At 44.7% G+C, this 14,790-nt stretch overlaps 1 protein-coding gene across 1 annotated transcript in view; it reads left to right on the top strand.

Moving 5' to 3' along the window:
- Positions 1-2,079: 2,079 nt before the first annotated feature.
- Positions 2,080-14,790, top strand: part of GLP2R (glucagon like peptide 2 receptor) — a 63,922-nt gene continuing 51,211 nt past the window's right edge. The window contains exons 1-3 of the mRNA XM_033089098.1: positions 2,080-2,529; positions 10,388-10,475; positions 12,471-12,575. Coding sequence (XP_032944989.1) covers positions 2,341-2,529; positions 10,388-10,475; positions 12,471-12,575 — 382 coding nt within the window. The 5' untranslated portion in view covers positions 2,080-2,340. The remainder of the gene's footprint in view (positions 2,530-10,387; positions 10,476-12,470; positions 12,576-14,790) is intronic.

Genomic DNA, 14,790 nt, shown 5'->3' with positions numbered 1-14,790 from the left:
TGGGGAATCTCAAGGCCTGCACAGCCTGTTCCCTGCCCAGCCCTACAGAGAAGGACTGACAAGGACAACTTCCTGTTCCGGGGGCTCCGGGAGACTCGAGGTACAGGCAGCCTGCTTCAGGGCCCACGGGCTCTGCAGAACAGAGGAGGGTGTTTGCACCCCACATAAGGCCAGAATTCGACACTATCCTGGGGCCTCCGAAGCTGGCAGGCAGAGCCCCTGACACATCAATCATGCCTTTGTCAAGGGGGCACAGCAGGAATGGTGATGCCAAGGAGACTTAAGGTGCTTCTTGGTCAGAAGACATTTATGAAGCAGAGAGGGCAGGAGAGTAGCAGAAAATTCCACCTGGCAGCCGAAACACACACGTTCTTGATTACATGTGAGACACCTTTTGAAGACTCCCAGATATAACCGAGAATCTACCAGCCTGGACAGATAGGAGAAAAGGGCAGTGTCATTTGGGTTAATGCCACTCTGTCTGTACTTTGCTGCTGATGAAGGCTGAGAAACTGTGTTAAGTGCTGCTAGGAGCCCATGAGCTGGGACCATTTGCTTGGAGCCCTGTGCCATCTTGAGGGAAGAGGAGTTACCATGTTTTATCACTAGATGGCATCCATCCAACAGAGGGGGAAGTCCTGTGCGGCCCCAACTCCTGTACCTTCAGAAAAAGGATGCTTCTTGAGAAAAGTTGAAAGAGATTAGACAGAATATTCTTACCAAGCAGGCGTTTTCTTTGCCAGCATGCAACTTAGAAGATAGCTTAAATGTGCTTTTACAGAATAGCTTTACAGCCATATCAAAAGAATTGGAGCCCGTCACTTGGGCGTTATTCTCTCTCTATGTCACTTTATCTTGCTCTCTGCTGTCCCAAAGAGATGACCACCTTGACTGCAGAGGTCACATCATTACAAGATTCAATTTTGGGAGGTCTTTGTTCATTATGAACATTTACTGCTAAAGGTTTAAAATTTTGCCACATGGGATTTTTAAGACTTCCAAGGATTTCTATTAAGTGACGCTCACCTGTTTTCCCCCAACTGTTCAGAATTCACTCAGTTAGATAAGTTAACCAAGATGAGCTCCTATGGTTCAACTTGAATGGAACTTGAACCACTGCTTCATAAATGTCTTTTTATCTCTTGCTGACCTGCATTTCATCCAATCAGGATACTTTCCACCTGGCCTCCAGTTCAGGAGGCTGGAAGACTTGGAAAGGGATGCTGGGAGCTGGATAGAAAGAGGTAGGGTAAGAACGGGCTTTGAGAGGCACAGTGATGAAACTACTAGAAAAAAAGGAACTCTTCTGGAGAGTTAGGGCAAGATATGGCACCTTACCAAGTAGCTCTGGTCAGGTGACTCTGGTCAGAGGACCCAGGATAGTATCCTGGCTCTGTCACTAACTTGCTGTGTGCCCTTGGGCAAGCAATCTAACCTCTCTGAGTCTCAATTTCTCAACTGTCAGGTGGAGAAATAATCACACCGCCACAGGGTTATTGTGAGGATGAATGAAATAGGACCCAGGGTGAAAAGGTTTTGTAAATGTGAATCGTGGTGAGAAAGTACAAATGTGGTAGTTATTAATAGTAAGCGATGGATCATGAATTCCATAAAAGGATCTACCAGGTGGGCTGAATGACACGTTCAGAACAAGTGGGCAATGAAGAAGAGTGCATATGTGGCTTCTCAGCATGTTGTTTTGCTACTATGCAGACAGAATTCAAGTCACTGACTGGGTTTTTGCTTCAGACCCTGGGTTAGGAGCTGCTCTCTCCTGAGCTGGGCAACTGTTTCTCTTGAAGTCTTAGCATAAACAGGGTCCAGCAGAGGCCTGGACAACCTTGGCGGCTGGGCTCAGCCCGGCCTGGACAATCTTAATGCCTTGGTAAGAAATGTACCCCTCATGAAGACACCCACTCAGAACTGGCTCAAAGCCCATCCTCTGGGGTCAGCTGATCCTCAGCGCTCGAAACCGAGCCTGTTGCACCCTGGTCTTGTGTCTTGAGCTGGGACTCAGGGGTGGAAGCTACTGATCGTCTTGCTTTTTCTCCTTGGCCTCAGCTGAGGACGTCCCAGAAAACACAGCTGACTTGGGGAAAGTCTGGGAAAAATCGCCCTGCCTTTGTGGGGGCCGGGGTGGGGCTGAGCTACTGTTGATGAGAAACTTTGGAGATTCAGTACATTGGTCTAGACCGGTCCAGACGCTCTTGGCGCGGTGTGGAGAGGATTTGTGCAAACATTTCCTCGCTGTACAAAGAGGAATGCAAAAGGAGGCTGCCTGTGGTACATCTTGGACTGTTAGACAAATGTGTCCGCACTTGTGAAAGTCCAGCGAGGAAGATGAGGCGGGAACCCAGCAGGGCAGGGCCTGGGAGAAGGAGCGTGGGGCCGTGGCCTGGGGTCCGTGTGCTGCCCACCCGGATCCCTGCTGCCAGGGGCGCCAGTCCTCTCCTCTCCCGCAGGAAGTGCTCTCTCCAGTCCCCTGCGAGGCCCCTCCTTGCTCTGCTGCTTCTGGTTTCCATCAAGCAAGTAAGAACAGTTTTTGTTATTATTATTGTTATTATCAGCTGTACATATTTTCTGATTATAGAAGCAATTTAGGCCTCTCGTAGGCAATTTGGAAAATATAGACCAGTATTAAGACAGTAGCGATCAACCATAATCCTAGCGTTTAGAGGTATTCACTGTTAATATTTTGGCATATTTTCCTCAAATCCATTTTCTCTGCATTTTTTTTACACAGCTAAAATGATGATGCATAAAACATTTTGCATTCTGGTTTCCCCTTTACATCATATTCTAAGCATTTCCCCATGTCAGCGTGAACTCTGTAAATAGCATTTAAAGTTGTTGTATATATCCTTCTGTCTGCTTCTATCATTCTCTCCTGTTTGATGTTTAGGTTGATTGGATAGTTCCTTTTTTTTTTTCTTTCCTTCTTCCTTCCTTCCTTTCTTCCTTTCCTTCCTTCCTTCCTTCCTTCCTTCACTACTTTCCTTCCTTCCTTTCTTCCTGCTTATTATAAAAATATAGGATGCTCATTGTTTTAAAAAGTAAACTTATAAAATCCAAAGAAGTATAAATACAAACTATAACTCACTGCACTACCACCACGCAATAATCACCCTCGTTCACATTCTGTGGCTTATACTTCCAGACATTTTTTTTGCCATTTATTTACATATAGTTATTTTAAAAAACCAAACATAGGCTTTTATTATAAATATTATCTTGCAATCTGCTCTTTCTTAACAAAATACACTAATAACACAGGCTAACATTTTTATTGAACACTTATTAGGCACAAGGTCTTGTGTGATCTCATTTCATGCTCTCAGCAACCCCGTGAGGGGAGTTCCCATTTTACAGATGACAAAACTGAGTCTGGGGAGGTTGAACATTTTTCTATATCAGTAAATGTAGCTCCGTGGCATAAGGTTTAAGGTCTTTGAGGACGTATTCTAATGTATGTAACCATTCTCTTTAATTGAGCCTTCTGGTAGCTTGTCTTATTCTTATCTAAGGAGATGGGTCCTTTGCTCCATCCTTTTTCAAGTTTCCATCTTTATAATAGGCTGTGATGTGAAGGGACCCCATTTCCATTCATCTGCTTAGAGAAAATTCCTTGAAGAATGTTCTTTTCTTCCTTTGGTCCACGGGCAGAGTTAGTCTCTGGTTGCAGCCTCAGAATTCTAAATCACCCCTGACCCCACAGAGGGAGGACTGAGGTGCCAGGTCTCATAAGTATTCACCCTATCGGGCTTTCTTTGGTGCTAGCCCAGAACCAAATAGGCAGAAAATGCCTACTGAATTTTCTGCATCCAAATTCTCTCAGAGACTGCCTTCAAGCCCTCACTGCAGATTGTAGAGGTGAACCCCATCAACGGTTCCATGAAATTCTTACCATGGTGGCAGCCTCTTGGTGAGTGACCAGGACATTTCTGAGGGGCAGGTGACCCATGCCTGCCTCCTACCCCAGGACTTAATCGGTTAGTGGCAGGGCCGGCGCTGGAAAAGTTGACACGGATCTCTCACCTTGCTTCAATTCTCTATCTTGTATGAAAACTGAATATATTCAGTTAATTGTCTAGTATTGTTCACCTTCTATCCACAATCATGTATTGATAGGCTATTGGGTGCCAACGACTGCGGCAGCACTTAGCGTTGCATCATAAATCACCTTGCTTAAAACCCACAAGCCTCTGAGAAAAGAATTATTACTGAACCCATTTTACAGATGGGGAACTTAAGATTTACAGGGGTTAAATGATCACCAGCGATCATGTAGCTCGTAAGCAGTGGAACCACTGCATCTCCTCAGGGTATTTGAGGAACTGTGTTCTTTCTTCCCCAGCATTCTTTGGAAGGTATTGACATACGAATATTTATGTGTCAAAACAGCAGAATCTGCAGTGGCGCAGGCTGGCTTATGACACTGACAGAGCCACGCCTTGGCCCTTTCACTCTGGTATTTTAATAATCAATAATGTGCCTGTTAGGATGTTCCCTCCCCGCTCTGCCACCCAGTTTGTTTTCAGAAACTCTTCACTCTGTCCTGCAGTGTGTGTCTATAGTTCTGATGACGCTTCTGTTGGTTCTCTGTCTTAAACCCCATATCTTTCTCCAAATGTTTATATTACAAGGCTTTGTGTAGACTTTTATGATGAATTTTGCTCATAGACACTTTCCCCACATGGATTATAAAGGACCGTGGTGTGTTTTTGGCAGGAAGTCTTCATAAAATTCATTTAATGAGAAATTCTCAGGAATAGTTTCATTTCTAAATTCAAGCAGGGAAATAACGCTATGGCCTCATTCTTCCTCCTCCCTCCCCACAACTCATTTAAGTTAATTAGCAGTTGCTTTGGCATAAAAAAATACTCTGGAAGGCTGTTTAAGAGGTGAATTTGTGGTCCATTCATACATTGCTGATGAGAGTGTAAAAAGGTACATATTTTTAAATTAAAAAAAAAATTTTGGCAAGGATAGATAGTTAGGTGGTACATTATTAACCCCTTTAAAAATGTATAGTCTATGACCCAGAAATTCCAATTCAAAAAATTTCTCCCAGTAAAGATGTGCTCAAATGTTTAACTACGAAGATTTTTATTACAGCATCACTTTTATGATCAAACATCTAAAACAACGTAGATGCCCTCAACTAGAGATTAAAAAAATAAATTATATCACATTCACCCATGGAAAATTTTGTAGCTATGAAAATGGTGTTTTAGAAGAATCATTCTTGAAATGGAAATATATTCACAATATATTTTCTAATGAAAAAGAGGCTACAGAACAATATGATTTCCTTTTGGCTTAAAGAAAAGAAAAAAACACAAATTCATGTGTGAAGAGAGAAGAGTCTGGAAGGAGATGATAATTTCTGATTAATAAGGTTGTGATTTCATCTTCTCTCCTTTTTACTTATCTGTAATTTTAATTTTATTTACAGTGAAGTGTATTCTTTCTATAAAAATAATAGTAGAAGATTTATTTAAAACAAATCAACAGAAGGCTTTTTTCCACTTTTCTTTAATCTCTTCTCAGCCAAGTTAATCATTAATGCTGGTTGCCTGAACAAGAGAAGAATCAGGATCACGTTAGAAAACATCCATTCGTGTATCTCGTTCCTCACTACTGTGTTTGGATCTGGCTGTGACTGAACTTGGATTTGCCTCTTGAGTTTTTGGTGCCTTTAAGATAGTTACCTGGCAAGAGAGTCTGAATTTGTCTGGCTCTCCTAGACTGACCAAATTCAGTGTTTAGTAGGTGTTTTTGTTTTGTTTTGTTTTTTCTGCTTTTGACCATGGCCATTAGTCATGCCACACAGCAGGGAAATAGGAAAATGTTAGTCTAGGGACAGCTCATGTATATGACAAATTTTACTGTCTCTTCCTCAGCCAGGAGGGCACCCAAGTGAGGTACCTGAGAACACATACAACATTTTATTCAAGAAAGGGTCTTACTTTTGTGACTTGGGAGATTCTGGCAGCTTGTGATTTACCAACTTATCTGCTGAATTTGTAAAAAATAATATAGAGTCAGTTATGGTCCCATCAGGATGCTTATTTCTTTAAACATCCTAATGTGTTAATAAACTTTCATCTTGCCTCTTGGGCCATAACTCAGAGAGATATGTTATTAATGGATATTTCAGACTCATCGGAAACTAAAACCAAGGGATAAATGTTAATTATTTCATCATCATTATTATTTACTGGCTAATTCCATGGTTCCGAAATGTTGTGCTAAGTTGCCCCAGGGCAGTGCTGGGAACTCACAGGGGTTCTGTAAGACATTTTCATTTTTTGAGGGAAGCAGTGATCCGTGACATCTGCCAGACACTGTGCGAATTAGTAGCTCAAGGTAGTTCATGGTTTCAACATTACATCAAGCTTCATTCCTTTTGGTAATGTCATATCTTTGCAAAGCTGCTGTGATACGGCTGCTTTGCACAGTTGCTGTGATAAAAAGCAAGTAATGCACAAAAATCAATGTGGAACAAAGATGGCGGTGTCCAATCTGAGTCCTAGGTTTGAGAAGTTGTGTGAGCCCCAGTAGGCACTAAGTTGTTAGGATGTAAATACTTGTTAAGTTGCTTAGACCTGCCTACTTAATAAGTGGGACTTTAGATACTTCTTTTGGCCTAGGGGTGCTGTGGAATAATCATTGAGACACTAAAGACACCGCACCATGAATTGAGAAAGTTTGGGACCTTCTAGTCTAATGATGACCATACTACTTTTTCTTCAAAAAGTTGGCTGTGTGATTCTCTGAAAAGACATGCAAAGGAACTACTCACAGACCCCATTATGAATGTCATAGTATTGGGGGGGCGGAGCGTGCTGGGCAGAGCAGGGGGAGGGTAGATCGCACCAATTACTCATGAGGTGAAAACTAGCTACCTGGTAAGCTCGTAAAAATTTTTTTGTTTGGTTGTTTTGTTTTGGCTGAGTGTGTATGTGCGTGTGTGTGTGAATGTGTGTGTGTGTGTGTGTGTGTATTTGAATGGCTTTCGGTGTAACATCTCCCCAATTTATAATAGACTCCTCCAATCCGTCTTATTATACCTGTCTTACCTCATTCTTTCAGGTTTTCTACTTGGCCCACGACAGCATCTGAATTTGTTACCCCTTGTGAGAGGAGATAAAGTCTCAAATCCAACTAATTAACTGGGCAATCTTAGCCCAGCTCACATGTTTAACACCTGTCGTGTTCATGTTCCCCTTCCCCCATTCCACCCACAACTGTGCCTGTGTTTCTTTAGCTGGAAAATGAGAGAGAATGAGGACGATAACTCTAGCCCTGTGCTAATGGTTTGTGTTCAGAGTTGAAAGGCATGTCTCACCCACCGATGACAGTATGTGATGTGCCATAGGAATCAGTAGTGTGTGGGGTCACAGGGCACTGAGGAGAAGGATTACTAGCTCAAGACTTCAGTGAGAGAAGTGGTCAAGGATGACAGGGGTCAGTAGGTTTGAGCTGCATCTTGACAGATGAATAGAGAGTGAGACAGGTGAAGACGAGGGTGGAAGGGAAGTACCAGTGGGAAGTGCAAAAATGTGCAGTCATGAAGGAGTATGACTAGAGTTGAGAGACTTGGGACGGGGTGGCTGAGATGTTAAATCTCAAGTTGACAAGGCCACGAGAAGACTTCAGGCAGGAAAGCCCTATGCTCAGTCTGCTGTTGGACTTATTATCACTCTGGAACAGTATGGAGTGGGGATTGTGGCACCAAGACAGAGATGGGGGAAATGGGAGGCAGGGTTGGACAAGAGAGAAATTTAAGAGAGCAGAATCTGGTGCCTAGATGGATGTGGGGGTGAAGGAGAGGGAGGAGTCAAGGACAATTGCTGGTTTCTGGTTTGTGACTATGAGGACAGTGGTGCCCATACTGAGCCACTGGGGGAAGAACCTGTTTGGAAGCAGAGGATGACAGGGTCAGAATGTCCCTTGACTTCGTATGCCAGCTAATTATACACAGCTGACCCTTGAGCGACATGGGTTTGAACTGCATGGGTCCACTTATATGTGAGTTGTTTTCAATAAATACCTGTACTGTTTTGATCCATGGTTGAGAGTCCACAGATGTCAAGGGCCAACTGTATGCATTGATCTACGTGATTTTATATAGGGGACTTGAACATCCAGAGTTTGGTATCTGCAAGGGGTCCTGGAACCAGTCCCCTGTGTATACTGGGGGACAACTAAGTTTTGGGAGAGTCAACATTTGTACATGGATTTTTTTACTATTGGGGGGGGTATCAACACCCCTAACCCCCCGGGTTGTTCAAGGACCAACTGTAATCACCTTACCTGTAGGAGATAAGTCCTTTAGGGAAGAGAATGTGTCTTGTTCATTTTTGTGTCCCCTTTGATTCCTCCCTGAGGCAAAGCGTGGCACACAATAGGTGCTCAATAATGATGAGTAAACTGAAGGGAAAAAAGCCTTTTTAAAGCCAAAAGAAGTGGTACAAATACACAATTAGAAGTTGTTAGACAACTCAACTGTCTAGAAAGGCCAAAAAGCACACCTGTGTATCCAAGGTTTTATGGGATGGAATAGATAACATTAGAAAGAAAAAAGCCCCAAAGCTTCAGTACAGTAGCAGAGTATCTGTCTGCTCAATGTCGTTGACTCTGACCCACAGACACCTGGGCAGGGTGGTGCAGGTCCCTGCAATTCCTCTGGCCCTTCTCTGACACATGATTGAGCCCTCTTAGTGTGCTGCTTCTCTCTTTGAAATCCACATGGTCTTAGAAGCATGCAACTATTCATCCGGTAGGGTGTGAAACCTCAAGACTAGCATATTGTATCCTCTTAAAATGTCAACCTCACGTGAAGATTTTGTAATAAATCTTTCATATTTGCATTAAAATCAATATGATTAGATTATGGGGTGGTGTATTTCTTGTGTGGGTTGTGTGTGCCCCTCTGTTGTAGTTGAGCCTTGATTGCTGTTGGCATGTCAATGGAGGAATTGATCCTCAGGCTGATGGGTTGTGAGGACTGGCCGTAACTAGAGCAGAGGAGCTATTGTGCAGGGCTCTGGTGCCTTCCCAGTCTGCCCTTTGAGTGTGTCATCACAGAGGCAGCCGGATGGTGCTCCAGCTCAGTCTGAAGATGGCCACCAGGTGTGCCAGCCCTGGGGCCTCCTGGGAGGGGCTTCACCAAAGGCCAAGTTCAGCTGAAGTTTGTGCCTGCCAAGGGCCCCCTGGAATGAGCCACAAAGCAATTTCTCAGGTTACTGCCACCCACACTGGGCTTGGAGGTGCTTGAGAGAGGCTAAGCTGTGAACTGAGGCTGGCTGCTACTAGTGCCAGGCTTGGGGCTGCATAGCAAGAAGTATGGGGCATGCAGAGGATAGATGTTGCTTGTTTGGGGTTTGTGGACCTTTGAGAAATTTTAGGAATATCTGCAGCATGAGCCAAGAGAGGCTGTTTGTATGGAAAAACCACCAGAAGTGTGTTGTGTGGGCTTGAAGATTGGGTGGGAGAGGGTGTCAGAGAATCACCAGGGCAGGGCAAATGGTATTAGCCAGGTTAATGGAGACTCAAATATGGTGGCTGCCTGTGTCTGCACACCTGGAGTGGGGAAGGCTCAACAAAGGAACTATGGCTTCTGCTTGCACTTCTGTCTGGGAAAAAGCTGCCCCTCCAGCCCTCTTCCTGAAGCCAGACAATTCAGTTCCTTCCCATATGTCCCTAGTGCCTTTCAAGCTGCTGCCCCAGTGCTGGAGCTCAGAGCTTGTGATTCCATCAGTAAGTAAGTCCATGTGTAGGCCCTTTAAGAGGAACACCTGGGACTCTAGCCACTAGCCACACTCCAACTCACCCAGCCACAATCTCCTCTGGTTTTGAAAGCCAGAAGTTATGGGGACTTCTCTCCCTGGCAATGGAGCCCTGGTCTGGGAAGCCTGGTGTGGGGCTGGGAGCCCTTGCTCCTCTGGGGGTACCTCCACAACTAAGATATCCCTCCCAGTTTTTAACTGCCACATGTGGATGTGCAACCAGCCCGTTTTGAGTCTCTGCCCCTCCTACCAGCCTCGAGGTGGCTTTTTCTGTGTGTCCTTAGTTGTAGGACTTCTGTTCAGCTAGATTTCAGGTGATTCTCAATGGTGGTTGTTCTGTAGTTTAGTTGTAATTTTGATGTGGTCACAAAAAGAGGCAAGCACAGTATTAACCTACTCTGCCATCTTGACCAAAAATCCTATATGTATCTTTTAAATAGAACGTAAGATGTAAAAGAAATTCTGTTTCTTGGAGCAGGCCATTATGGACACTTCAGTTGAAAGGTCTGAGAATCATGGTGTGAGATGAGAACAAGGCCACCCTTGTGCCTACAGCTAACTGGGCCTCTCAAACACAGCTTTTTTCTGCTCAGGTTACAGGATCTCTCCTTGAAGAGACAACTCGGAAGTGGGCTCAATACAAAGAGAAGTGCCTGAGAGACTTACTCAAGGAACCTTCTGGTAAGCACGTATATTAGTTATCCATGGTTGTGTAACAAATAGCCCCAAAGCTTAGTAGCTTAAAACAAAAATAATCATTTATTATCTCTCACAGTTTCTGTGGGTCAGGAATTCAGACAGAGCAGGGGATGGCTTGTTTCCGCTCTACGATGTCTGCAGTTTAGTTGGAAGATTCAAAGGCTGGGGGCTGAAATCATCTGCAGGGTTGTTCACACCCATGTCTGCTGGTTGATGCTCACTCTCAGCTGACAGTTGAGCTGGGACTGTTGCCCAGAAAATGTCCACATGGCCTCTCCATATGGCCTGGACTACCTCACAGCACTCTGGCTGGGTTCCAAGGGCTCGCAATGAGCAGAGGCCAGGTTGCCTTTTATGACCTAGCCTCAGAAGCCACTTCTGCCATGCTCAGCTGGGTCAGACAGTTCTAAAGGCCTCCCCAGATTCGAGGGCAGAGACGATAGACCCCCACGTCTCCTTGTAAAAGAACATGTGAGATGTGATACATAAGCGTGTGGCCATCTTTGATAAAAGCCATCTGTCACAGCACACTCACCACCTAATCACATGACATGAGCAACCGAGTGTGTGGTAAGCAGAGTGGTGGGGGTTGGTAGGTGAGAGAGGCGAGTGGTCCTGAGTCTCTCATAGTGTTAACTGAAACTGCGTCGTAACGTTTTTCTTATCCAGGTCTGTACTAAGTTTAGAGCATTCTAGCACATTTTTTAATAGTTTGATCAGTCTCTGGCCTCCTTTACCCACATGCTGCCTCTTTAAGGACATCCAGATTCCTCCTTTGAAAAATAGAAATAGTAATAAAAAAGAAAAAATAATAAGGAGCATTGGCTCACTGTCTCTGTGCACGGGGGACTATGGATGAAAGCTGCCCTCTCTTCGTTCTGCCAGCTTCTTTCAGATCATTTCATTCAGGGGTCCGTAGGTTGACAGGGCACTATAAACCCTCTTTCTTTTCCTGACCCAAAAGCAGTGACAGCATTCAAGCCATAGCAGTCTCCCTGTAACTATTCCTTCAGCCCAGGCAGGCAGCAATCAATGTTTGATCTGTTACAAGAACATCTCTCACTTTGGGGAATCCTGTTCTCTAAGATCAAAGTGGCCATGCTTTAAGCAGCTCAGCCAGATGAGCCTCACACAGACCGGGTGCTGACACCTGGCAGCCAGGTCCGAAAGGTGCCCCAAATTAGTGTATTACCTAGCAGATCTGTATTTATAGGGTCTTGATGCAAGTAACCTGGCTGTTCACCCTGAGTTCTAGTGTAGTAGGGAGCAGATGGTGGGGAATGATGCTTGGCTTCCAGCAGTGAGGAGCCTGCAATATGGACATTTGGGATTCAGCCTGAAACCCTTCGTTTGAGTCTGGGAAGCCTATAAGGCTGCGGCTTATGTCAGTAGCTTCTCATTGCCAAGCACTGGGTGTAAATCACTCCCTAAGCTTGAGATGGCTCCAACATTTCATAATGATCATTAGATTAGTCTTCAAAGAGAGAAACGTGACCAGATAGTGCTTGTGCCAAGTACACATGACAAAGAACTTTAATTCTGCAGGTACCCTTATATCTACGGGTCGTTTTGCACATTTCATGGTAAGGGTGCTCCAGGATCTAGTTGATGAAAGTTCAACAATTATCTAGTAAATTACGGAACATAAACTGCTGGCTACACCTCCAAGTGTCTGTGAGTTTCTGTGAGAGTTCAGTTCATGTAACATAAATCCAAATCAGCATAATGTGCACAGTGACATACTGACCAGAGTTCAAGTTGGGTAGACAAAGCCACAGTGCTTGGGGATGGATTAAGCATTCCTGTTCTCCCCACATTGTTCCTCATTCTTGACCCATCTGGGACACCCATGCTGGTCCCTGCACAGGTTTCTCCAGCTTCCAATGCCAGGAAGGAGGGTTCTGGGCTCCTGGGGCCTGTGCCTCCATCAGTAGTGCTTCAATAGTGCTGTTCATTTGTCCCTGCTTCTCTCCACAGGTATATTTTGTAATGGGACCTTTGATCAGTATGTGTGCTGGCCTCATTCTTCTCCGGGAAACGTCTCCGTTCCCTGCCCTTCATACTTACCTTGGTGGCGCGAAGGTAATATGTCTTATTTGATCAATTTCTGACAGTTTCATGAAGGCTGGTCCCTCCTAGGTGACCAGCCAGGGAGCGGTTAGAGCGAGGGCTCCTGCCAAGTGCTTTTCTCAAGTCTTCTTCCACAAAAGTTCTCCTTCTAAGCTGTCATTAATACATGTTTCTTCTTCTCTCTGCTTCTCCTCTTGTCTTCCTGCTTCTTCTGTGCCTGGCTGTTCCATGAATATGAATCTTCTTTTCTGTGATGATGATAGAGTCTAGGTCTGGCTTCCAAAGAATTTGCTGCAGTGAGGGTAAGAATTATCACCATCATGGAAAGGAGAAAAAGATGGGGGAGAAAGATTGGAACATTCACCTTTATGCAACTTTGGCTTGTCAGATAAAGAGGAAAGACTTCAAAACTCCCCTTGTAATAGCATTGGAAGGCGATATAATTGAACTGGTGTTTTTAACCCCATGGGACTTGGAACAAGAATTTAACCACTCAGGTTTCCCTGATCTTGCGTAAAGGAAGTGACTCTTGTTCAGGACTTCGGGATGATATCCCACCCCAATCTTCCCCAGCAACTCAGCCTCTTGTTGTTTTACTGGAAAAAGAGAGAAACAGTTACTGGTTAGAACTCTTCCGACTTTGACCAAAGACCGTGGACAAATCTAAGACCAGGTGAAACTATTCTCAAGAAACATAAGCAGTTACAAAGTTCCAGGCAAAACAAAGTGAAAAGGGGTTTCTAAGGAGGTGACATGGTGGCATTTCATATCTAACTTCAGCCCAAGAAATGGTCACGTCAGTTGAAATTTGGTTTCAATTTTTTGAGGCCTCTAGTGCAAAGAGAGACTTTTGAAGGAAGATGCATTTCTGGATGGGAGAGCTATTGACATATTTTATGAAACTGTCTTCTGGTGAGATCCAGTGGAATTAGGAGACATGAAGATGTGAGGTTCGAGGGAAGGGGACAGGGAAGTTACCAGTCAGATTGCTGGACCTGCAGGGGCAGATCAGGGAGGAAGAAAGAGCACTGAACGTGGAATCAGGAGCCCAGAGGTTAGACCCCATTCCTCTATTCTACACTCAGACTTTTGGCCAATTGCCAGCACCCTCCACAGTGGCTTTCTTGTAAAATTGAAGTGAATAATAGCTGACTCTTAAGGTCATCTTGAGGAATAAATGAGAAGGCATGCACCGAGTCAGCCACACAGTAGGTGCTTTGTAAATGGGAGCTGAGGCGGAGGCTGAGTTCGAGCCCCTTGGACTCCTTCAGGTCTCTGAGGCCCCAAATGTTTGTGGACTCCTCAATGGCATGTGGAATAGATCACCCGTGCCCAGCTCCACCGTACCTCTGTTCCTTCCCAAGAGCTGAAAATAGAGGTCCATTTCACTGCAAGAGAAAACATGATCAAAAACCCAAACTTACAAAGAAGTGGAGTTAAGCCTTTTTTAAAAACAGACTGGGTTCTGGGCTTTTAGAATATACGAAGGGGCGTGAGTTTCACAAAAGACAGGAAGTTGCTTTTCCACTCCCTTTTGCACATTAAATCTTTAGAATCCAAATGGGTCCCTGAAGTGAAAGGAGAATGTGGAGCCAGTAGAGAAGAAGGGCTGGAGAAGCATTCTTGTGAGATAAAATTAGAGACAGGAGCAATATAATATGAGAAGGGAGCTTGTGTCCTGTTGGAAACCCGCTATAATGACATATAAGGCTGAGTATGACGTCGGGGCCTGATTGCTTAGGAACTTGTACATTACACTAAGGTTTTTAAACTTCCCTCTGTAGAGAGAGATTCTGTGGAGCTGCTGAAGGCATTAGGGCATGAGAAGGACATGACGAGATTTGTGGTGTCGGGAGATGACGTTGGTAGCCTGTGGCTGTTAGGCGGAGGCAGGGAGGGGGATCAGGGATGCCAGTTTGGAAGCTACTGCAGTGGTCCAGAAAAAGAGATTATGCGAATGTGGATTCAGGCAGAGGGAAGAGGTTGGAGAGAAGGGGAAAGAGTTAAAAAAATATTGGAGGTAGAACAGTCAGGACTTATCATCAGGTGAAGTGAGAATTGAAGGACAGAGAGGAGTGGGAAATGGAGGGGAAAAACATTCTCAAATTCCGCCTGACCCCACTGTTGCTCAGCCCTCCTCTGGTTGGTAGCCAAGTCCCCTGGTCCGTCTTCCCCTCCGTTTCCCCGACTGCTCATCATCACGCTCAGCCATTGCTCCTCAGCTCCT

This window comes from Rhinolophus ferrumequinum, chromosome 21 (genome assembly GCF_004115265.2).
Source record: "Rhinolophus ferrumequinum isolate MPI-CBG mRhiFer1 chromosome 21, mRhiFer1_v1.p, whole genome shotgun sequence".
In the NCBI taxonomy this organism is placed as follows: Eukaryota; Metazoa; Chordata; class Mammalia; order Chiroptera; family Rhinolophidae; genus Rhinolophus; species Rhinolophus ferrumequinum.
Note: the sequence above shows the minus strand (reverse complement) of the source record. Positions and strands in the feature narration are given on the sequence as shown.